Genomic DNA, 26,134 nt, shown 5'->3' with positions numbered 1-26,134 from the left:
GATTAGGCTTTTCTTTATACCAAGAAGCGATGCCAAAGTGGCTCTTCTTGTCTCCAACTGGCCTCCCTCCAATTGCTTGCCCTGTCCACTGGGTCGAGGAACGGGTTCAGCCCTTCCAAGAGTCCTCATCCGTCTAGTGAGATTATCGAACGACTTAGCATCCATGATCGCCTCTTCAGAAATGCAGGCCTCATAAACGAATCCACCTCCAGGCGTGAAGAACATGGCCGTGGCATTGCTACTCTGGAGGGTGATGTTCTTCAGCTCGAGCTGGGTTGACGCATCACACTGGCTGCTAAGGGGATTGTATTCCATGGTTGGTGTTTCCTCCTCCTGTCCGATGCTAATGTCGCCCTCTGTGATGATGGACAAGACATCGTCTAGAGCTTCAGATGACTCAGCAGGTACAGCCTTGATGGTGTTAGTCTTCAGGTTTTCCCAACCCTCTTCCCATTCCTCCTCAGTCCTCAGTGCACCTCCTTGGGTGGATGCCCAAAGGAGGACCATTTCCTGCGTGGAACATGACAGAGGTGTATTCCAAGCTGGAGCAGGCACCACCCTCTTGTAAACTGTCGGGTTAAGTGAGAACCAAGCAGCATTGCTCTCCGATGAGAAGTCGGGATCCAAGTCCAGCAGTTGAACTTTATGCTTGGCTTCACAATGTCGCTTCCACTCCGATACCCTGCAAAGGTCTGGAACACTGGGCATAGGATGCAGGCAACCTTTAGCTTGCGATGAGGTGCAGCGGCAAAATGGTTCTTCAGTTCCTTCTTCGTTGGGAATGACTTGTCACATGCTCCAATTCCACATGCATACTTGCTTGCCATACTTGCTTGAATTAGGTAGTGTATTCTGTAACACAAATGTTTTCTTTTAGGATGTCCCATACACCCAATAAAGCAGCATACAATTCTGTCTTAAATGCCATCACATTCAATTACACTAAAGTTTATGTTGTAAGGTCAACTCTACAACCCTGACTCTGGTTTGCATGGATCCCTAATAAATGTTAAGCATCACAGGACACATCACAGCTTCAATCTCTACGTGGGTCACCTACATCCGTTCTGTGTACTCCATTCTCATACGATGCCCAGATCAAATGCCACGGAAAGAACAGTAAACAACATCAAGTCAGCAGGTTCCAGGGTGATCAGGCCTAGTCTTACTGTGTTACGTGATGGATCCATCGTCGTCCGCTGCAGCACTTTCATCAACATGTTCTTCCTGCTTGCAGATATCTGGCGCTGTATGATGACACAAGTTAAGGTTCCACCCTTAGAAGTTTTAAGTCCTAGTACAGCTCCCTACGACTTATTAGAGCAATCCATGCAAGAAATGACTTCATCACATCAGTTCAAGATTCTTCTTCAGGACACAACTTGTTCCATCCAACTATATATTTACATGTTAATAAAACACCAACATTGTTAACAATAAAGATAAACTTCTGAACTTTTCCAAAAAGTGTTGAGACAGATTCTCAAGGGCCAATCTACTGGTTTCTTGAAATTGACTGCTGACATCTTTTGATCCAAGAGGGAAGGTTCCTCCCTCTGTAGAGTAGCAGCCGGTCCACATGGAACACCTTGGAAGGTTGCTTGAGGGACCTTCTCACAAGGTAGGTGACATCGTCTATCCTTTTCTCTATGAGATAGGGTCCTTTCCAACTTGAAGTGAGCTTCTGGCAGACGCCACGTTTCCGGACAGGGTTGTGGAGCCATGCAGCTTGTCCCTCTTTAAGACTTCGTCCCTTGGTCTTGAGATCATAGTTCTTTTTTCCTATATTCTGCTGTTTGTTTCAGGGATCTTCTGCCAGCTTCATGAGCTTGTTTCAGTTTATCTTCCAATGTTAAGAGATAACTTTCAACATCAGACTGATCGCTAAGTTCTTCTGGCCTCCCAATGACTGCTTGCATGGGTAGGACTATCTCCCTCCCAAAGACCATTTTGTTGGGTGAGCGCCCTGTGCTGGAATGCACCGAAGCTCTGTAAGCCATCATAACTTGAGGCAAGTACTCGTCCCAACGCTTTTGATCCTTCTCACAATACATTGTCAGCATCTGTGCAAGAGTTTTATTGAACCTTTCCACAGCTCCATTTGATTGTGGCCTGTAGCTAGTGGTCCTGGTCTTTTGGATCTGCAAAAAAGTCGCAGATGTCTTTGAAAAGCTTAGACTCAAATGTGGAGCCTTGATCAGTGTGTATTTGCATTGGCACACCAAATCTACTAATGAAAACATCTACAAGCGCTTTAGCAACTGTGACAGCTTCTTGGTTTGGAATGGCAACAGCTTCAGCCCACTTAGTGAAACAATCACTTATGACAAGGATGAAGCGGTGTCTTTATTTTGTCAAGGGGAGAGGTCCTAGGATGTCCATAGCAACTCGCTCCATGGGCTCACCCACTATGTATTCTCCTAAAGGGGCCTTAAGAGGTCCCTTGAGCTGTTTCTTTGCTGTGCAACGATCACATGTCTGACAGTAATTCCCTACTTCAGCCTTGAGTCCTGGCCAGTAGAAAGAGAACTTGACTTTCTCTAGAGTTTTCTCTCTGCCTAGGTGTGCACCAGATGGACTGTCATGATAGTACTTCAAGACATCATCTTTCAAGCTTTAGGGGACAATCAACTGCAACCTGGATTCGTCATCCTCAAACCATGTGCGATATAGCACTCCAGAGTGAACATTTAGCCGATCCCAATGTCTCCAAAGAGTCTTGACTATGGATGACTTATGTGAGATTTCCTTCCACTCTGGCTTTGCTCCTGCTTCTTTGGCAGCAAGGAGAATGCCAATGTTTTCATCAGCTAACTGCTTCTGCCTGATTTCTGGGAGCGTCCATCCTTCGAGTGAAATTGACGGCTCAGAAGGTTGATTCATCTGACTCCTTGTGACCGCTCGGTTGACTGCAGTAAAACTACTCACTTGCAGTCTACTGTCATCTGTGACCATTTGTCTTCCCTCTTCATCCGAAGAGTCTTCCACTTCCTGTTCTTGTTCCTGTCTGAGGCAGGCTTTACAGGGGTTCCTTGACAGAGCATCAGCATTTAGATGCTTCCTACCTTGCCTGTGGATAACTGCAAGGTTGTAGCTCCCTAGTTCTTCAAGCCACCTTGCCACTTGTCCTGTTGGCTTCTTCAGGTTGCGCATCCAGCTGACAGCTGCATTATCCGTTCTGATTAAGACCTCCTGCCCATATAAGTACGAATGGAAGTGCTTAAGAGCATTCACCACGGCAAGGAGTTCCTTGCGAGTGACACAGTACTTTCTTTCATGACAGTTCAAGGACTTGCTCATGTAGGCAATGACCCTCTCTGCTCCATCCTGCTCTTGTGAGAGTACAGCTCCTGTTGCTTTGTCGCTTGCATCCGTGTCTAAAATGAATTTGGTTCCAGGAATGGGGTACGACAAAATCGGTGCTGAAGTCAGTGCTTCCTTCAAGTGTTGGAAAGCTTTCGAACACTCTTCTGTCCAGGTAAATGTTACCTTCTTTTCTACTAGTTGGTACAATGGCTTGGCTATTTGGGCAAATTTCTCCACAAATTTCCTGTAATAGGAACATAGGCCAAGGAAACTTCTTATCTGCTTGGTTGTATTTGGCACTGGCCAGTTCTGTACAGCAGCTATTTTTTCAGGATCTGTTTCTATGCCCTTCTCAGACACTATGTGACCTAGGAATCTCACTCGTTTCTGGAAGAAGATGCACTTTGATGGTTTCAGCTTCAAACCGGCCTGCTGTAGTCGTTCAAAGACACGTTCCAACCTCTGCAAAGCTTGTGGCACACTCATGGCACCAACAATAATGTCGTCTATGAAGAGTAGACACTCTTCCCATTGCAGACCTCGAAGCACTTGTTCCATGAGTCTCTCAAAAGTCGATGGTGCATTTGCCAGTCCAAATGGCATCACCGTAAAGTGATAGAGTCCAAGTCCGGTCGTGAATGCAGTTTTCTTCCTTGTCTTCATCTGCCATACCAATCTGCCAGAATCCTGAGTTTAAGTCCATCGTGCTGAACCATTTTGAATTTGCTAAGGCATCAAGGCAATCATCAGTCCTTGGTAGAGGGTATGCGTCCTTAACAGTGACATCATTCAAATGGCGATAATCTGTACAAAAGCGCATAGTTCCGTCTTTTTTGCTCACAAGGACCACAGGAGATGCCCAGGCACTAGTTGAAGGTTCAATTACTCCCCGTTCCAGCATCTTCTGGATCTCTTCTTTTTTCAATTTCCCGTTTTCCTAAGGGTTGCCTGCGTGGAGGTTGCCTAATAGGACAGGCTGTCCCAGTGTTGATGCGGTGTTCCACTTGTGAGGTTCTACCAAGGTCAGCTGATGAAGTTGCAAAGACTTGTTGGTATTTCGCAAGAAGAATTGCCAAATCTGCACTCTCATCAATGGAGAGATGCTTGGAGCTTCTTTGCCAAAGGTCCTTGAGGTGCCCAGGCAGGTGTGTAGACTGTGAATTTGAAGCATCCGCATTGGCATCGCAGTAGACTGAAGCACATCTGTCATGTACACCCTCATGAATATACAGCGACTCGGCTAATCCCAAAACCATGTTACAATGGTGCTTTACTTCATCAGGACTGAAGTTGAGGACATTTATTTTCTGGACCTCTTCAGATGTATCTATTATGCAATCAGGTATATTTAATCCTGGTGGAAGATCCCTTTTCCCCGCTATCATACCAACTGGGGCAAGTTTATTTGCTCTGGGTATCTTCATGATGATCCAGGCTCCAGAATGAGGTGGAATAACTGTGGTCTCACTCACTTCAACACGGCAGCTCATTTCAGCTTCAGATGCAATCCAACAGCTTAATGAAGAATTCCTTGAATTTAGTTTCAGACGTTTGTAGTCGATGGCACTCACATGTTTCAAAAGGAAATCTTGACCCAGTATTGCATCTGGAAAAACTTCACACACAAAGATAGGATGTGTGTATTTGTGTCCATCAAGAATAATGTCCATGACAGCATGCCCTTCAACCTTTAAACCTGCTCCATTGACTCCTGTAACTTTGATGGCCCCTTGCTGCAGAAATGGAGCGTCATCCAACTTGATCTTGTCAAAGATCCTCTTTGATAAAATTGTCATGGTTGACCCACTGTCAATAAGGACATTTGCTTCTACACCATACAGAACACCTCGAATATAGAATCCATTATCCCACCCCCCTTGAGAGTTTCCAGTCAATCCAACTCGGATACCAGTATCTTCAGGCCTTGGATTTCCTGTCTCCCCATGGCCTACTGAGTCGACAGGAAGGCATATCCCTGCATCCTACCAGTCCCAACATTAAATGTGGACATCTCTTCTTGGCATCTTTTGTATATCGGGCAGTCTTTCATAAAGTGTTCCCTTGATTTGCAGATGAAACAAGTCCGTTGACTTTGAGGTCGATCATTTCTCTTTTCATATCTGAAGTTGTTACCCTTTTCCAACTTCTCTAACCTCGCCATGATCTTGTTCAGTACACAATCACCCTGAATCACAATCTCTTGGCTTTGGTGTGCTTCCATGTTGCATAGCAGCAAGTTCTCCTTGATTTCTATCCCCTACTGCCCTGACTTGTCTCTTCTTTTCTCGGTGGTCACCAACTAATGCTTCAAACCTTTCAATGACTTCCACGGCTTCTGAAAGTGTCCTGCATCCTCTATCAATGCAATGAAACTTGAGCTATGGTGAAACGGTTTTATACAGCTGATTAAGGGCAATAGCTTCCTGTGCTCTGCTATCCAAGTTTACATATGCCCTTTGGGTCATCTGTCTCAGGTCATCGGCCAGAGCTGCAACTGATTCTGCAGTCTGCCTCTGTCTGACTTCTAGTCTTGAAAGCCATAAGCTCTGTTGTCTCTCACTCCCAAACCGGTGATTGAGATTCCTAACAAGCATATGCAGTGACCTCTTCTGATGTGGTGCCAGTCCCATGTAGAACGTCCTGGCAACCCCCTTCAGGCTGGCAGCAAGCACTAAGAGTTGCTGGTCCGTGGGCCAGTCACCTAGTTCTGCACAATTCCTGAAATGGGACAGGTACTCTTCCCAGTCTGTTGTCCCATCATAGAAATCTGGTCTAATTGTGAAGGGTGCCCTTCTTCTTGGTATGGCCATTGGCCTTCTTGGTGTTATATCACTTCTGTGGCGTACCCTTATGTCTCCACTGGAATTGCTTGGCTCTTCATCAATTGATTCAGCCTCTTCAATAACTTCATCAAGTATCTCCTCCTCAAAAGAGATGTCCCCTTGTCCCTCTTGTGTTGCAGTTTGCTGACATTTGTCAAAAGAAACTTCAGCGTCTGGAGATACTGTAGCCATCTTGTCACTGGTCCTTACTGTGAGTCCTTTGGTTCGTATCAAGGATGTTTAAATATATAAACATCCCACTTCTGACACCAGTTTGTGGCGGCCGGGACTCACACTTCAATTAAACCTTGTCAGTCTTGTTTTCAGGAAGAGTCAAACACTTCTTTTCAATGAATAAATAGCTTTTTATTCATGGGTATAAATGTACTTCAGCACAATGCTATTTCTAATAAGTAGATCCCTCTCAAGCTTAAGGTTTATGTGCATGGACCAGTGTTAGGTCCTGTGCATAGAGCCTCAGGTCACAAATATGTTGAATTTAAGCAACGTTGAGCGCGGAGAGTTCTTTGATGGGTGAGTGAGTGAGTGAGTTAATATTTAACATTCGATATTGAAATGAAATATATGTATATTATAAAAAACCTGCCGACGAAGGGCAGTAAAACAACTAGAATATCACAGATATACATGTAAAACTAGCAATAGAGTCTAAAACATTTTAACTATAGGGGACAACACAATATAAAAATGGGCTATAGATCGCCACCGACTGAAGGTAGATCACCATACCAGTGTGGCGGCCGGGACTCACACTTCAATTAAACCTTGTCAGTCTTGTTTTCAGGAAGAGTCAAACACTTCTTTTCAATGAATAAATAGCTTTTTATTCATGGGTATAAATGTACTTCAGCACAATGCTATTTCTAATAAGTAGATCCCTCTCAAGCTTAAGGTTTATGTGCATGGACCAGTGTTAGGGCAATATAAGTATGACCTTTGACTTTACTGTTATATAGATATAGTGATGGCTTAATTATCTGGGTAATCTGAATAACTTGATAGTTACTAAGATATTAATTTGCGTCTGTGTTCGAAAAGTGCAGTCTATCTATAGCATCAGCTATTATAATTATGTAAGGACAAGGGGAACTTTTGGGCTGAATTATCTGCCCTTGGTTTGAAACTGACCTGTAGACTGCCAAAGTCAGAATGACCCAACATGGGTCTCACCGTATTTATAGGTGTGAGAAAATGGTCACATGTCAGTTCTAGACCAATCAAATTACGAGATATTACGTCCCGTTACGTCCTTATTATTTTGAGGGATCTACTTTCACAACATGAAACCACTGAAATAAAGAGGAAGGCGAATTATCTCAGGAGGTAATCAGGTAGGAAAATGACTATTTTTACCAACCAATTAATTATGTGTAATTAATTCATTAATTGCCTTCCAATGTCATAAGATCAACAATTGCGTCTCTCTACGTCTTGCTACGTCCTTGCTGCCTGCTGAGGGGACGTAATATCAACAAGTAGCATCGGCTGGGAATTATGATGGACAATTCAAAGAGGAAGATTACAGATGTCAGGAGGCAATTGGAGTTTATCTGACACATAAGATGTTTAAAAACATGACTCAGCCCCTTATACAATTTGACAGTGGCACTGGAAGTCATATTTATGAAAAACACGTTCATAAATAATGATGCTGAACATCGCGTATGAATACAACAGTGAGAATCACATAGTTCCCGTTGTCAGAATTAACATCGGCTTTGAAACATGACCTGATACATCATCAAGTACAATTCTGGGTTCCTCTACGTAATTCACAAGATTACATAAACTTTACAATGCAAAACACTAAGCTGAGTCAAAAGTAGCGGTAACCCCGTTGCGAAATAGACTGGCTGTCACAAAGTTAAAATGGCGGGCGTCACCAAAACATGACAATGTAGCTCGGCCCTGATCACAAATTCACCAAAGAATGGATAATTAACGAGTGTCAAGGGATTATGATCAGTTTGTCGAAGGACAAGGTAAGATTAATCCATATCGGATAGTTAGTTTTCGTAACTGGACGCTTAGAGCGAGGAAATGTCAAAAAGTTACGGTCAATTCAAAAACTCTTGAAAAGGTAAACAAGATCGTTCTGACAGGAGACGTTGTTGACATTGACTCTTACAAAGTACAACTGTGTTCTAAACAAATAGCGTAATGTGATGGCACTAGCTTATGATGTTTTACGAATGCAATACATGTTATAATGCTCAAAACAACATGCTACGATCTTTTGCTAGATTTCTTACCAAAACAGATTTCAAAACACTGAATTAAGTGAAAACGAGGTTGCCAATAATACTCGTATATAGCTGCAAAACTAATTACACGATAATTATAATAACAATTTCTGCACTGCCATAAACTATCAAAAATACAGATGGGAAATACCTAACAGATATGTCATGATGCCTAATCATTTACAAGCTTTTATAACTTATGAATTTTGTAATTAAAATGCAGGAGTATTATTTAAATCTTCGTGATGGCCATCACAACAGGGACCATGGGGACTTACATTACTTTTGCTACCTGCATGGACCCTAGTTGGATTTACACCATCCCTTCAGCCATTGGCGACAGAAGAGAAATCTAGCCATAAATTAAAAGCACACATATTCTACGATTAAAAACCTGGTATACTTAAATTGACTAAATGTTTCGGGACTTACGTACCCTCTCAGGAGGACAATAATTTTACGCTACTTCAACCCCCTTTGAGGGTACAGCCACTAACAATCTCAGTTACTAATTTAAATTACCAATAATAAAATATTTATCTATTTACAAATCAGTTAACAAATCTAATGCTTTTAAAAATGCAATAATTAAATGAGAACTTATATTAGTAAAAAGATCCGTCATAGTTCGGGATTTGAAATAGACATCCCTTGTGATGGAGTACTCAACACAGTCAAGCAAGACATGCTTGACCGTGATTCGTTCATCACAAGGGATACAAACCGGAGGATCCTCACCTTTTAATAGGTACTCATGCGTATATCTCGTGTGGCCAATACGACATCGTCGTATGATGACCTCTTCAAATCTGGACTGACAACCGAAGTAAGTGTAACCGATAGTTGGTTTGATTGCATGTAATTTATTGATACCTACTTGGGCATCCCACTTCTTTTGCATCAGATCACGGATGTAAGTTCTAATGCTAGCTTTGTAATCAGAGTATGGGAGCAGAAGTGGTGTCACAGATTTGTTGAGTGCTGCCTTAGCAGCAATATCAGCCATTGTGTTCCCAGAAATGCCAACGTGGCTGGGTAACCAACAAAAGACGATGTCGCATTGGCCAGTAGCAAGTTCATTGTACAATTCAATAATTTCTAATAAAAGTGGATGTTTGCAAGAAAGATTTTTAATAGCCTGAAGACAAGAAAGAGAATCTGAAAAGATGATATATTGTTTATATTTACGGTGTTTATTAATATATTTAAGAGCTGTTAGTATTGCGTTTGCTTCTGCTGTGAAAATTGAACTGTCATTGGGTAATCTGGAAGATATTGTTTCAGACCCAATGACAGTGGCACAAGCAACCGCGCCACCATCCTTGGATCCATCTGTATATAAGGATTAATATGTATTATATTTATTTCTTAATTGACTAAATTCTTGTTTATACTGTAAATCATTAGTTTCGGATTTTTTAAATGTGGTTAATGTTAAGTCAACGTCTGGCCTCACCAATTGCCAGGGAGGAGAAGAAAGAAGACGAGAAGGAGATATATTCTCCAGCTCAATGCCAGCAGCAGAAAGGAATGGTTTAATTCTGTGCCCAAGAGGCGGAACAAGAGAAGGCTTTTTGTTATACAAATCCTCATAAAGAGGATTGAAGACACAGTTAAATGCAGGGTTAGACTCGTTAGAATATAGTTTGGTAATATATTGTAAAGATAATTTAATACGGCGTTGGGAAAGAGAAGGCTCATCTGCCTCAACATAGAGACTATCAACTGGAGAAGTTCTAAATTATCCAAGACAGAGTCTTAGACCTTGGTGGTGAACAGAATCAAGTAGTTTAAGGTTGCTTTTGCAGGCTCCACCATATACGATGGAGCCATAATCAAGTTTAGATCGTACCAATGATCGGTATAAGTGAAGGAGGGTAGTTTGATCCCCTCCCCACTTTGAATTGGAAACAACCTGTAACAAATCGAGTGCCTTCAGGCATTTAGCTTTAAGGGATTTAATATGTGGCAGGAATGTTAAATGGGAATCGAAAATTAGGCCCAAGAATTTGGTCTCCTTTACAACTTTGATGGGAGTGCCATTTAAAGATAGTTCTGGGTCCTTATGAGGCTTATATTTACGGCAGAAATGTATACAATTAGTTTTGGATTTAGAGAATTTAAAGCCGTTTTCAAGACACCATTTATTTATTTTATTTAAACACAACTGCAATTGCCGTTCAATAGTATGCATATTTTGACCACGACAAGAAATATTAAAATCATCCACAAAAAAGTGATCCATCAATTGAATCGTTTAAAACCCTGGATAAACTGTTAATCTTAATGCTAAATAATGTGACAGACAAAATACTGCCTTGTGGAACACCCTGATCCTGATTATAATGGTCAGACAGGGTAGAACCCACTCGGACTTGAAATTGCCTGTCTTTTAAAAAATGTGATATAAAAAGAGGCAAACGGCCTCTCAAACCAAAATCATGTAAATCCTTCAAAATGCCATGCTTCCAGGTCGTATCATTAGCTTTCTCAAGATCAAAGAAAATTGATACAGCATGTTGTTTATTTACTATAGCATTCTTAACAAAGGATTTTAATCGTACCAAATGATCAGTGGTACTACGATTTTTCCTGAAACCACATTGAATATTTGTTATAAGGTTATTGGTTTCAAGATACCAAGTTAATCTATTATTCACCATACGTTCCATGGTTTTACAGACACAGCTAGTTAGAGATATTGGTCTGTAATTCGACGGATCTGTATGATCCTTGCCAGGTTTTGGTATTGGGACTACAATGGCATTACGCCATGAAGGAGGAAATTCTCCAGACGTCCATATTTGGTCAAATATATCTAAAAGAGTCATCAGACATTGTTCAGGTAAGTGTTTCAGTAGCTGGTAATGTATATTGTCATCACCCGCTGCAGTGTCATGAGCTTGCTCAAGAGCAGTATGTAGCTCATGTAATGAAAACACTTCATTATAATCTTCACCGTTATGTGATTCGAAATTAAGTTTTGTCTTTTCCTGTTGCTTCTGATATCTCTGAAACTCAGGGACATACTTTGATGGGTGACCTTGTTTGACATCTTGAACCCTGAGAGCTTCTAGGACTAAAGTCACGACCCACAACGAAGCACATATGATACACATGTCTTTACCTTAGGCAAGTGTGTTTGTTCAAAATTGGCTCTGTTCACTCAGCAGAAAACTATTTGACTATTAACCTTCCAGCGCCTCACTGGCAGCTTGGGTAATCAGATTCCTATTACGGCGTCCAGTAAGAAACTAGTCAGATGGATACTAGGCGCTATAAAAATTAATTATTAATTGTTATTATCAAATCTCCTCACTGCCTCTGGCTACATACCTAATCTGCAATGTATATTATCATATGACGGGTAGATTTCCGCCCTGTTGATTGGCCCACTTGGTCACATGACAGCTTTGACGCTAAGCGATGTCAACCTCGACACGTCGCGAGAGGTTGATATAACAATCCAAGAACCCGTGGCTAAAAATAGATTGGGATATTTCATCTGTGAACTCCGCACTGCGTGCGTCACGCTAGATAAGGAACCTCACTAGAAGTCAATAATTGTGTATTGTGATGCCAAACAGTTTGAGAAACCTCCAGTGACCTGATGTCAGCTATGGATGTCAGCTCAGGATGTTGAGAGAACCTCAGTTTACACTATCTCCTCTAACATTTAATTAGAAATTACCAGGATAACACTTGTCAGAACAAAAATCAAACAAAATTGGCAATGCAAATTTTAGAATTGACGGCTTTATTCAGGTCATATTAGTCACATAAGCAAAGATTATGGTCCTGAATTATGGACAATGTGAATGGACAATCATATCATCAGTAATAGCCCTTGCCGCTGGGGAAGTAGAATCCACGTCCGCGACGAGAGTAGTAGTCTTGGTCGACCTTTTGCTTGTTGTCTTGTTGTTGATTGATGTCGGCATACTGATTGAAGTCTTGGTTGTTCCATGCGTCATTTCCACCATATGCGTATCCTGGATAGTATCCGTATCCTCTGCCTCCAAATGTGGCTGAGGCCATCGCAACCATCAGGACCAAACAGACTGCTACAGCAAAGGTTTTCATGCCTGATATTTCTGTGGGTAAAGACAATGATACAACTTCAGTTATGCTCAAGTTCCAAAGTGCATCAGTATTTTTGCCCAAATGTCCATAATGCCTGCATCCCTGTTAATTACACCACTGTTCCCAACATTTGTGTTTTCACTTTTTTCTTTCAATACATTCTCTCAATTATTTTAGTAAATATGTCTTAAATCAACAGGTCTTCACCAAAGTCAAAATTACGTCGTGGTGACAAGTTGATCAAAGTCAGAATATGAATATAATATGAATATATTGACTTTCATCAGCTAGAGTTGTGTTTATTGACAACCTGCATTCATTTTCTCAAATAAAATTACATACAAATTCTTGATGGCAGTTGTCCTCACTATTGTAGTAAAATTAACTGGGTGGCATTTGTCTTGGGCGGCAATTGTCCCGATCCCTTTCTGGAGATTTTTGATCAGTAAAAGGACAGATCAGATAATTTGATAACGTGATTACTTGGCAATTACAGCAGACTGGCCAAACGGATGAAAAATGTACAGCATTTCATTATCTTTGTTTGCTGTAGAATTGGGAATAATCGGTAGACATTCCGCAGATATTCTTAGAAGCATTTGAGAACAATTTCCTCAAAAAGGTTGTATCATGGATAACCCTACATAATTAGTGTGACGACACTTGGTGTGACAGACGGACGGACGGACGACCAATCGGAAAGAGAATGGTCTTGTATTAATCTTGTCTTTTGTACACCCATGTTACCTTCTATACCATGACATATCCCTTTCACTATCCCTTTGCTCACGGTACCCGTGAAGGTCCGAGGTAGAATTGATCTTCAATAACCCATGCATGTCGTAAGAGGCGACTAACGGGATCGGATCGACAGGCTCGCTGACTTGCTTGACACACGTCACCGTTTAGATTCGATTATATACAGACCGCTGCCACAGAGCTGGAATATTGCTGACTGGGGCGTAAAACTAAACTCACCCACTCCTTTGCTCACGTATACCCAAACACGATTTTATGACTGATGGCTTTGTTTCAAGTATGATGATCTGCTTTGCGTTTATTTAATAAGTCGGTCAATATTTTTCATAGATATTATGTTTACTGACAACTCCAAAAAAGTTAATCTGGCCGTGATCATAGAAAGTCAACGCAAAAGTATACCCAGTCTTGACCTTCCACAGACAAAAATCATTTTGGTGTAAAAGGGAATAATAGCTGTGATAATCATACGAATAAACACCTAAAAGATCAGTGAGTGAGTGAGTAAAGTTTTAAAGTCACATCGGCAATATTTCAGCCATATCGTGACTCAAACTAGTTCTAAATTCCTAATACATACATATAATATATAAAACCCTGTCAACGAAGGACAGTAAAACCACTAGATTATCACAGATTGAGTAAAAACCAGCTAGCATATATCTTTAAAAGTAGAACATTATTTCTGGACAATACAATGTAAAAATGGGCTATAGATCGCCAACGACTGAAGGTACATCACCATACTAGGGACCATGGTGACTTACAGTGCCTTTGCTACCTGCATGGACCCATGTATACCATCCCCTCAGCCACTGGCGATTGTAGGACAATTTAGCAGAAGCCGTAAAATAACAAAAATGCTACGTTTAACAAATTTGGTATGTTTAAATTTTACTTTGAAAGTTTTGGGTCTTACGTACCCTCTCCGGAGGACAATAATTTTACGCTATCTAAAAAAAGTCAGTGATGACACCAGGTGTTCGCAAAAAAAAGCAAGCATGTACTACCCTACCGGTAGCATCCGTCGTTAAAAATGCTCAGAAAAGGACGTATACTTTTGTCTGTCTATCTTTCTTTTGTTTTCTGTATTCAGATCTTAGAAGAAAATATTTACCAAATCATTTTTATATATATCTCAATGTTATTAAATTTATATCATTACTAACAAGTACAAACATTTATATATTTCAGAATTTAGCAATGTTTATATTCCATGCCACATTGCAAAGAAAGAAAAATAGTAATATTTGAAAAAAGGTAAAAGTTACTACTCGGGCGAATATAATTTTATGTATGTTTTATGTACAAAAGGTCTAAGGCCTCTTCAGTTACGGAATAAAACGTTGAGTCTGAGTAGGCTAATGAAGTGAGTGAGTGAGTGAGTTTAGTTTTACGCCGCATTCAGCAATATTCCAGCTATATGGCGGCGGTCTGTAAATAATCGAGTCTGGACCAGACAATCCAGTGATTAACAGCATGAGCATCGATCTGCGCAATTGGGAACCGATGACATGTGTCAACCAAGTCAGCGAGCCTGACCACCCAATCCCGTTAGTCGCCTTTTACGACAAGCATAGTCGCCTTTTATGACAAGAATGGGTTGCTGAAGACCTATTCTACCCCGGATCTTCACGGGTCAGGCTAATTAAGCTGTGGGATGAGGGTAATTAAGTGTCTGAAGTGTCTGAAGAATGACTGTCTGAAGAATGACTGTCCGAAGAATGGCTGTCTGAAGAATGGGAGGACACCCTTGTATCTACAGTCTCAAATGCTTGGTGTCAGATCTCCATGATCGGTGACACAGGACCTTGTCACGCTAATAAACCTGTCACGCCACTTCAACTCAATTTAGTGAGAATGGCTCAATAAATATATGCTTTATGATACATCTCTGTATCTCACGTCACTGTCAGAGCTATTGTAATTTTCTATGGAATACTCGAACTAACTACTATTTTATCGGGAAAGCCTGGAAATATTTGGTTCTACATCAAAATGCGTAAACTGGTTAAAAGCAAGCCATACTTACCAATGTGCAACAATGTGACGAAGTGACGAATGGCAATTTAGTTTCGTCTTATATACGCTCAAGATACATCTTTTGGTCCCCTTTTTAACATATTTAATAGCTGTGTAAATACTCATCATTTTAAAATTATTTGCCCCGCCAAATGAGACATAACATTGTTTGAAATATTTATAGTTAATAGTTTCAAAGGATTTTCAATCGGAATATAGTTTCCTATAAAGAAAACTATTTGCTTTGATATTGCAAACAGAGAAACTTAATACGCACATCGTTTTATTAAAAGAAACCCAACTGACAGTAATGCTTATAATCAGTCACGCTCCAAAAGATTACTTCCATCGTTTGAGGACAAAATGCTACCAAAGCCTACACTTTGCTTCCTTGAAATTGGCTAACCTCACACTACTCGGTATGACGTTTCCCCTCCTGCGCCACACATGTACTCTGTATGGTAACGGGTCATTTCACCCAAAACACGTTCACCCCCAGCACAGTTTCACCCCAGGCTGTTTCACCCGGTTGTTTCACCCCATTTAGAGGTTGTTTCACCCCAGCAATTTTTTTTATTATTATCAACTATAAAATTGTTTCAATATTTTATTCATCTATGTATAGTGTCGAAACAGCATATACAGATTGTTTCAATAATTATATGAGTTCATAGTGTTGGATCGGGTGACGTCCTTCAGTAACAATAGCAAGTAGCTGCCTTGGGCAGGAATGAACTTGGAGAAATTGTCTGTGTTCTGTGTCTAGACGTGAAGAAGGATCTCGTGGATCTTCTTGAATTTCTGTCTTGAGTTTCTTGATAGAAGACCATTCTGAACAAGGCGCACTTGAGCTTTCCTGCTGGTTGAAAATAATCCTATACAGACACTACAATAAATATTCAGTTTATTGAATAATAACAATTTACCGAATAAATTTACTCATTGGATATTAAAAAGGTATCATTTAATGATATCTCTGATATTTTAGGGGATGAGGATATGTCTTCGTTGGAGGATAGTGTGAACATTGATAGGTCATCGTGTGATGATATTATCAACAGTGCTGGTCGTGGTCTGGTGAATATATGTGCTGCTCTTAATATGTCCATCCTAAACGGCCGTTGTGGTGCAGATTCCAGTATCGGCGACTTTACGTTCATTAATCAGAGTGGATCTAGTGTAATCGATTATATTATTGTATCTAATAGCCTATTTCCATATTGTAAACATTTTGAAGTTGTTTCACGAGCCGAGTCATGCCATCTACCGTTAACGTGCTCAGTTCAGTCACGTGATCCTGCCACCGACGACAGAGCTGAAGGAGCACTTGCAATACGTGTGACGGACCGCTATGTATGGGACATGGGGTATCTCCAACAGTTCAGGGAGAACTTGTTGTTACCTGCTGTTGTTGACATATTTGAGAAATGTACACTACTCGTTGAAGACATTGATGAGGTTGTCACTCAGTTTACAGAAGCGGTATGTGAAGCAGCCGGTAGTATGAACCGCCATAACAAAATTAACCCATACACTCCGGACCATGGTTTGATGCGGAATGTAGATTCCATAGATCAGAAAGGGAACGACTTCTTAAAGTATTTCGTCGTCACATAAATGATGTTCATCTAAATAATTATATTAAAGCCCGGAATGCCTACACATCTCTACTTAGAAATAAAAGAAAAACATATTATGAACTTGTAAACAATACAATTTCAACATGTCTCCATTACAGTAAATCATTCTTGTCTACATTAAAAGGGCTGTCCCATACTGCTTATACTTGTGTTCCTAATATAACCATTGTTGAATGGGCTGATCATTTCAAAAACCTGTTTATATCAGAGGATGTCACTGCTGAAGACGTCAATGTTAACGATGAAACTGACTCTGAAATTTGTGATGATATGACATTCTCCATTTTAGACTCCTATAACACAAGAAGAAATTTTAACCGCCATTGAAGGACTGAAATGTGGCAAATCCTCAAGTGCTGATTTATTAATTCCAGAATTTTTCAAATAAACAACAGACATTCTGGTACCACATCTTACAGTGCTTTTCAATGTCATGTTTGAACATGCTTACTTTCCAGAATCATGGTCGGAGGCTGTCATTGTTCCTTTGTATAAGAAAGGTGATATACACTCTCAATTTAACTATAGAGGTATTTCTCTCCTTATTGTATTTAGCAAGCTTTATGTGTCTATACTAAACAGGAGGTTAACGTATTGGTGTGAAGCATATGGTAAAATTGCAGAGTCACAGGCTGGTTTCCGTCATGATTACTCCACCATTGATAATATCTTTACCCTCCAGGCTATTGTCCAGAGATACCTTAGTAAGCAAAAGGTTAAACTTTATTGTGTGTTCGTGGATTTTGCTAAGGCATTCGACAGTGTAAGTCGTTTGAAATTATGTTCAGTTTTGAAATCTAGAGGTGTTTCCCCCAAAATGGTTAACTCTATACAGTCCATCTATTCATCCGTTAAGGCTAGCGTAAAATTTGATAATGTGTTGTCAGGATTTTTCCCTTGTTCACGTGGTGTTCGTCAGGGCTGTGTCCTTAGCCCTCTGTTGATTTCGATTTTTATCAACGAGTTGGTTGTTGAGGTAGAACGAAATTCAGGTCCAGGTATTCAATTACATCCTGATGTTATTCAAATATTTCTTCTTCTTTTTGCGGATGACATCGCACTTATATCTGATACTATTGGAGGGCTACAGAACCGCATCGATGTTTTAGAAAAGTTATGTATAGAATATGGTCTTGAGGTCAATTTGGATAAGACAAAAGTTGTCGTTTTTCAGAAAGGTGGTATTTTATCAAAAAGAGAAATTTGGTTTTATAATGGTAGGACTGACTGACTGACTGAGTTTGGTTTTATGCCGCTTTTAGCAATATTCCAGCAACATCACGGAGGGGGACACCAGAAATGGGTTTCACACATTGTACCCATGTGGGTATTCGAACCCGGGTCTTCGGCGTGACGAGCCAACGCTTTAACCATTAGGCTACCCCACCACCCCTATAATGGTAGGAAGTTGGAAGCGGTAACTTCATATAAGAATCTAGGTATAACATTCACAAGGGGCTTGTCTTGGTCTAGTCATTATTCTAATGCAGCTTTGCAAGGTAAAAAGGCTTTATTTGGTGTTCTTAAAATTATAAGTAAGCTTGGTAATATATCTCATGAATTATACTTTAAGATATATTTGATATGAAAATAGCTCCTATTCTGCTGTATGGTGCCGAGGTCTGGGGATTCTGTCAGAATGATTATGTTGAATCTGTGCACACATTGGCTTGCAAACGGTTTTAGGCGTTAAGATCTCTACAACTCCTGATTATTGGATACAGATGACGAGGCACTGACATCAGAAATGACAACAACTGGTTTTCGTCACACACGTCCCCAGGATGGGAAGGGGTGGTGGTGTCGCTTTGCTACATAAGGAAGGACTTTTGTGGTTCTCGCCAAATCTAAGACATCAAATGTTTCAATTGAGGACATTGATCTGACACTTGCACCCTTTAACACAACAGTAGGAATCCTGTGTTTATATAGACCACCCACATCAACCTAAAACAAACCGTGTCAATCAAATTTCGTTGACTATTTGTCCACGTTATGTTCTGTGCACTCAAAAAAAAGACATGTTTTTTTGTTGGAGACTTTAATTCGCATTTCAATGAAAGTGACAAGCCTGAAGTACAGTAATCACATTGTTAGAATCGCATTCCTTGGAACACCACGTTTATCTATACATAGGTCTGGACATATTCTTGGACTGGTTTGTGAGCAGGCCTTATCCGAGTGTATCTGTATGGGGTAGGCTTATGTCATCAATCAAAGATTTTAATGACTCTAAATGTCCTGAGACTGTCGCACAAAATCAACACCAAACCTTGTGGCAATCTTGCAGGAATTGACAAGGAAGGTTCAGGGATAACACCGCTAGCTCTTATCTCTCAGAAACTAAAGGAGACAAAAAGGAGTTGACACACCAATACAATTTGAACTTAGAAATATATTGGACAGTCATGCTCTAAAGTGAGGTCTTTCGTTCAAATAAGGCAAAAGAGACAAGACGTCACGCTGAACGGAAATGGTGTAGGTCTAAGTTAGGAGTAGATCATCAGGCTAAATTTTTAAACTCATTCGCGAGTGAAAACGTCAAAACAACAGACCTGGGAATTCAAGGACTAACTCCCACGCCAGTTTCATAACTTCATGAACTCACTCATATGTGAGAGGACAAAGGTAGATTTCCCCAGTCAGATAGTGCCTCTGATCTGGCTGATCAGTTCAACACACTCTGTGAATCTAAATCAGAAACTATGTTCAATAATGTCAGCAGATCACTCCTTTTGAGAAGTCGTGTTTCATGGGATCAGGTCTACCTGAATTTCAACCCTTTACTCAGTCTGACGTCAATGACTTGATTAAATCTGCTAAAATGACAACGTGTCAGAGTGATTTAAATTCAACCTGTGGTGGACCATCTCGACAACTTACTTCCAGTAATCACGTGCACTGCCACCATTGACAAGAGTTTGTTTTGTGGCGCCTTTCCAAATATTTTGAAGGATGCACCAGTTCTCATCGAAAACGGAAAGTGGGAGTTAAACATCATGAAAAGGACAGACCAGTTCCAAATCTATCATTCCTGTCAAAGCTGATTGAGTGGAAGGAAGCGGCTCATGGATTATTTGTCTGCGAGCAATATTTAGGATGGCTTTCAGTCGGCTTATCATTCCACTGAGGCACTTTTTCTCACAGTTATTAATGACCCCAGATGCTGTGGATTTGAGTGCCAGATTTGATACATTTGACCATGAGAAGTTCCTTCCCACACTAGAACACCACGTTGGTCTGTGGAATTCTCTTCCAGTCAACATTTAACTTTCGGATTCTCTCATAAGTTTCAAATCTTGCTTGAAAACGTATCCTTTCAAGAAGATATTATTATACCTGAACCTTCATCCATAACGCAATCACTGTACTATGGAACACTTGATGTCTCTAAAGTTTCCATTTGTGATAGAGATTTTTACCCTGAATGTCTCTAGATTCACATGTTAGTTTTACATCTATTTCTGTTATATTTTAGTTGTTTCTACTGTTCTTCGTTTTTATGTATTTTGGGTGTATGTGTCATGAATGTATATCTTGGTTTAGTCACTATATGGCTGAAATACTGCTGATGTGACTAAAAATCTTAACTCACTTACTCACTATGAACGAGACACACTATACCAGCTTCATTGCAGGCACCCGTGAAGATCCGGGTTAGAATTGGTCTTCAGTAACCCATGCTTGTCGTAAGTTGCGACTAACGGGAACATGTGGTCAGGATCGCTGACTGGGTTGAGACATGCCATTTTATCCCAATTGCGTAGATCGATGCACATGCTGATGATTCCTGAATTGTCTGGTCCAGACTCGATTATTTACAGACGCCGCCATATAGTTGCAATATTGCTGAGTGCGGCGTAAAACTAAACTAACTCACTCACTCACTCAGTCATTGCAGGCTTTATAAAATCAATTATTGTTAAAGTTCCCGTGAGTAAATGTTTGGACAATCTTTCAACTGTTTGTTGCCCAGGATGAATGATGTAATGTCTGAGTCCATTTTCGATAATGGTCTTGACGATTAGAATTAAGAAAGCTAGTCATTGCCCCTGAGTACTTAGTCTGTCCGTTAAGTGTTTGATTAACCTGCAATGTGTGTTATGACCGTCAAAGAGTTTCCGACAGACAAGACACCTCTGAGGACCTGGAGCCCGTTTCGAAAAGCTACCTGATGAAGGGGCGCGAAGTAGCCCAGAAACGTATTAAAAGATCAGCACAAAAACACACCAAAAAAACCAAACATAAATAAAAATCAAACAAAACTGGTATGACAAAGGACTGAATGAATTATAGCACTTACGTTTTTATTCAGGTCATATTAGTCACATAAGCAAAGATTATGGTCCTGCATTATGGACAATGTGAATGGACAATCATATTATCACCAATGGCCCTTGCCGCCGGGGTAGAAGAATCCATGTCCACCACGACGATAGTAATCTTGGTCGACCTTTTGCTTGTTGGACTGTTGCTGATTGATGTTGGCATACTGATTGAAGTCTTGGTTGTTCCATGCATCATTTCCTCCATATCCGTATCTTGGATAGTATGCACTTCCATATCCTCCGTAGCCTCCGCCGTATTGTCTGTATGTGGCTGAGGCCATCGCCACCAACAGGACCAAACAGACTGCTACAGCAAAGGTTTTCATGGTGGATATTTCTGTGGGTAAAGACAATGCAATTTTAGGTATGTATTTGATGTATACACAAATGACTCAGTTAAGCACCCCCTGACATATCTCACGATTGAATGAACCCCGATCTTAACCCTTTGGAGCATATCGGGGATATGATTGGTCGTTATGTGCAACAAAGGGATCCTCCTTTACAGAACCTGGCACAATTGGAAGCTGCTTTACACGAGGAATGGCGTAGTCTGGCCTTTCAGAGTATCAGGAGGCCGCCAGGGGTTATAAGGAGAGTGCTGGCTGTCATACAGTCACACGGTATTGACCTTGAATTGTGTAAGACACGCAAAATGACATTCACCAATATATTCAGCATGACTTGTGAAGGGCCATACTTGTACAGACATGGTTTTGTATGAAAATAAGTGTGTGTTTCTTTAAATGAGCAATTATCATAATACAACAACATGGATCCCAATCATTTTGTTGTTTTCATGAGTCAAGGGGTCATACTGTTCAAAGAAACTCATGTTTTTCCATCGTGGTCACCACAAGAAGTTTTATGTACGTGTTGAAAAACCCACTGCAAAAATACAGGGGTGCTTAATTTACGTTCTTGGTGTATATCTGCAACATGTCGAACGGGACCAGTAGTGATCGTTCTTGGATTTAAGTGTATCATTCGGTGATATTATCCGTAATGTATTCCTCACTGGTATTTACGTCCCTCGCGTCTGTGTCTTCGGGGATTTCTGTTTTGGTATATACTTACAACTAAATAGAGAGATTTCACAAACACTTGGCCCTACGGTTAGGTCAAGATGGACATGGATTGAGCGAGTAAACATTTTCACAATGACGAGAATTATTGTCTTTGTTGAAGAAGGATGATTGTAACATATTCCGAGCTGAGGGTTCAATAACTGATCAGTATCCAGTGAAACATCGCTGATGATTGTGCCCTTGCAACTTCATGCTTATCTTGTTTGGCCTAACGTGCAGAACGACAGAATCATTTTATCATAATTGCAGTAAAATTGCGAACAATCGATGAATATTCCGCATATAATCTCCGTATATTTAGTATATTGGATAACCCTTCATTTGGAATTTCGTCAAAGAACCTTTTTGCACCAATACATATCTCATGCCTTTTTGACACGTTTCACGTTCAGCCACAATGAATGAAAGCTGCATGCCAAATCGTTTTATCTTGTAAAACGAGGAACATGGATATATTTCAATGATGTAGCAATGCTACTTCTCAGTGAAATCCCTGGGCAATCTGTCAGTGATAACATTTGTTTATAATTCTACTTGAAAATGCTTAAACGTATTGAAAGCAAACCACACTTACCAATCAGCAAGGATGTGACGAAGTGACGAAAGGCAATTGGATTTCGTCTTATATACGCTCAAGATACATCGTGTGGTCCCCCTTTTTCATATATTTAACAGGTGTGTCAATAATGAATCATTTAAGAATTGTTTGCTGTGGAGAAATGAGGCATAAGACTGTTTGATATATTTACAGCTCGGACAGATGTGATAATGCTCAATGATTTAAGAATTATTTGCCCTGGAGAAACGAGGTACATACTTGTTTGAAAGACATTTAGCTTTGGACATCAAAGGAATTTTAATCGGAATGTTATTTGTGCAACATAAAGATTTTGCTTTCATTTTGTCAACAGCGAAAGTCCATACGCACACGTGACAGGTTTATGTACAGGCAATGCTTAAAGAACCATGTGCCCTGGAGAAATAGGTACAGACCCGTGCCTGTTATATTCGGACACTTGACGTAACTTCCATAGACTTACATGTTAATTTAGTGTAGCATATATAATTTTCAGGAATTTAATTTTCGTATGATTCAAGTTAAATGTTGCACATTTGTGAGGAATCATCTTACCTACAATCACATAACATATGTTACACATAATTTCTGTTTAATTTTCCGGTGCTTATTTATCGAATGGCAACAATTTAATCAACATATGTGCAGTGCCGTGAATTCCTTTAACATTGCGGCCTATGGGATTGTGCATTGTGGAACTATACGTAAGTTGATAAATGTGATGTCATTAGTTTAATAGTGGTCGGAAAATTGAACTGAAATTATGTGCACAGAGATGATTTCAAATTTGCCTGTCAAATTTTATAAGGATCTATCTTAAACTCATCTCATGAAAATTATTTATGCTACACTGAAATAACATGTAAGTCTATGGAAATGACGTCAAGTGTCCGAATATAACTGACACGGGTCTGTATATCGGCGATCGGGTAATTAAGTAAACACGATATTGTGGCACTATGGTCCACACTCCACATCACGGGGCTGTCTTCTCAACACTCCCGTGAAGGTCCGGGTTAGAATTGATCTTCAGTAACCCATGCTTGAAGTAGGCGGCGACTAACGGGATCGGGTGGTCAGGCTCGCTGACTTGGTTGACACATGTCATCGTATCCGAATTGCGCAGGTCGATGCTCATGGTGTTGATTCCTGTATTGTCTGGTCCGGACTCGATTATTTACAGACCGCCGCCATATAGTTGGAATATTGCTGAGTGCGACGTAAAACTCAACTCACTAACTTACTTTCTCACTTGTTTGCAGGTTGCAGTCTTTGTAGGGAAGGAGTGGGAGTGAGTGAGTTAGTTTAGTTTTACGTCGCACTATTCCAGCTATATGGTTGCGGTCTGTAAATAAGCGAGTCTAGACCAGGCAATCTAATAATCAACAGCATGAGCATGGATCTCCGCAATTGAGATACGATGACATGTGTCAACCAAGTCTGACGATTCCCTCAGTCGCCTCTTGCGACAAGCATGGGTAACTGAAGATCAAGTCTAACCCGTATCGTCGAGGGTAAGAAGATCAGAAATCTTGTACAATATATAGATATCCTAAATGCGATTCGGCAGTAACTGTGTCTCTCTTCGTTTTTAATGTAATAGGTAAAACAATTTGATTCTTATTCCATATATATATAAACTGAAAACTAAAAGATGTGTAAAACAAGTTTTAACAAGACGGAAAATGAAGTGTGAGGTCAACACATTACATGAAGATCCCGAATGCATCAAGGAGTTTAAACACAATATACGAGGGGAAGTTTCAAGTATCACCAAGAAGATACTGAGTAATCAGGATAAAAGTTTGACTGTAACATCAGTAATCCATAACTAGTTAATGGACCAAGAACAATCTACTTCATTAAATTCAGTCTTGTGCTAGTTGATCATACACACCAGTACCTCCAAGTATGAAGAAGACTGAAGCGCGCAGTGTCATTAGGTTCTTTCACTTGAAGGGCTGCACTGCAAGACAAATTCACGATGAGATGAAATCTGTTGATGGTGATGATAGTCCCTTCTATGACACTGTTGTGAGATGGAAAAGGAATTTCCAAACCGGTAACATGTCTCTCACAGATGAGCCAAGAAGTGGACGCCCCTCACTTACTGATGATATGGACACAGTGAACAAAGTCGAGGCGCTGGTTCAGGAAGATCGCCGTTTAACAATACCAATGGTTATGCATGAGACCGACTTGAGCTATGGCAGTGCATGGAGCATCTTTCATAAACAGCTGCACATGTCAAAAGTGTCAGCACGCTGGGATCCTCACTTACTGACTCCTCTTCAAAGACAGACTCGACGGGACATGTCACGACAGGCATTGGAGATTCTGGAAGGGATGAAGAAGATTTCTTCAGACGTCTTGTACCCATGGGCACACCAAGTGACTTTTTCTTGTTCCCAGGATGAAGAACCCATTTCGTGGACGTCGTTTTGACAAGAAGAACGAGGTCATTCAAGAAGTGGAGGGTTGGTTTTCTATTAAATCAGGGGACTTCTACTCAGCCGGTCTGCGCAAAGTCAAGAAACGGTGGGAGAAAATTGTAACTCGGGATGGTGACTATGTTGGGAAGTCCTAAGGACAAGAAAGCAAAATAAAGTTCGTACCCTGAATAAGACTTTGTGATAATTAGAACTTTTGATATCCCCTCATATATCTTATTCTATATGCAAATTAATCGAAAAAAATTGAATTAGATTATCTGTGTTTTTATCTAAAGATGAAGCAATGTTATGTGACATGATAAAGCAATGGAACTCGAAGATGAAGTTTGAGGCCAAGAAATTGGCCTCAGATTTCATTGTTACGAAATAAGTGAATTACCACATTAAAACAACTGCAATTACTCTGCCAGTTAATGACTCGATTTATGGATTATTAACTATATTTATGTTTGTAATATTGTGAAAAGATTTATGATTTTGGTTGGTGAGTGTATTAACGATTCCGTATAAACACAAAACCACAGCTGAAAGCAATATTATTATATACACATTTGAACCTCAAGGTTGAGATTAGTTTTACGCCGCACTCAGCAATATTCCAGTTTTATGGCAGGGACCTGTAACTAATCGAGTCTGGACCAGACCATCCAGTGATCAACAGCATGAGCATCGACCTACGCAATTGGGGTACGATGAGATCAATTCTAACCCGGATCTTCACGGGTGATTGAGTTTAGTTTTACGCCGCTTTTCGAAATATATTCACATCGTGGGACACCAGACATGGGCTTC

At 40.4% G+C, this 26,134-nt stretch overlaps 2 protein-coding genes across 3 annotated transcripts; both read right to left on the bottom strand.

Moving 5' to 3' along the window:
* Positions 1–4,184: 4,184 nt before the first annotated feature.
* Positions 4,185–5,102, bottom strand: LOC124290833. The gene has a single exon (XM_046727661.1). The coding sequence runs from the start codon at positions 5,100–5,102 to the stop codon at positions 4,185–4,187; it is 918 nt and encodes a 305-aa protein (XP_046583617.1).
* A 16,084-nt stretch (positions 5,103–21,186) lies between these two features.
* On the bottom strand, positions 21,187–25,100 carry LOC124290842. Of its 2 annotated transcripts, none has more exons than XR_006902053.1 (2): positions 22,887–22,914; positions 21,187–21,561 (listed from the first exon to the last, which is right to left on the bottom strand). XR_006902053.1 is itself a non-coding variant. In XM_046727687.1 (2 exons), the coding sequence occupies exons 1-2, from the start codon at positions 24,827–24,829 to the stop codon at positions 21,281–21,283; spliced, it is 318 nt and encodes a 105-aa protein (XP_046583643.1). In that variant the 5' UTR covers positions 24,830–25,100; the 3' UTR covers positions 21,187–21,280. The 2 variants fall into 2 exon arrangements, 1 of the variants encoding a protein (XP_046583643.1); XM_046727687.1 differs by lacking the exon at positions 22,887–22,914 and adding an exon at positions 24,793–25,100.
* Positions 25,101–26,134: the final 1,034 nt, after the last annotated feature.

The sequence above is a fragment of the Haliotis rubra genome, unplaced genomic scaffold, assembly GCF_003918875.1.
Source record: "Haliotis rubra isolate DU_JTF1 unplaced genomic scaffold, ASM391887v1 Scf476, whole genome shotgun sequence".
In the NCBI taxonomy this organism is placed as follows: domain Eukaryota; kingdom Metazoa; phylum Mollusca; class Gastropoda; order Lepetellida; family Haliotidae; genus Haliotis; species Haliotis rubra.
The sequence above is the reverse complement of the archived record's forward strand: the minus strand, read 5'-3'. Positions and strand labels throughout refer to the sequence as shown.

Coding starts and splice junctions, on each gene's coding strand:
- LOC124290833 (XM_046727661.1), bottom strand. CDS start 5,102: ATGACAATTTTATCAAAGAGGATCTTTGACAAGATCAAGTTGGATGAC.
- LOC124290842 (XM_046727687.1), bottom strand. CDS start 24,829: ATGACACTGCGCGCTTCAGTCTTCTTCATACTTGGAG. Junction 21,562..24,792: donor AGTCTTCTTCATACTTGGAG/GTACTGGTGTGT, acceptor CTTTACCCACAG/AAATATCCACCATGAAAACC.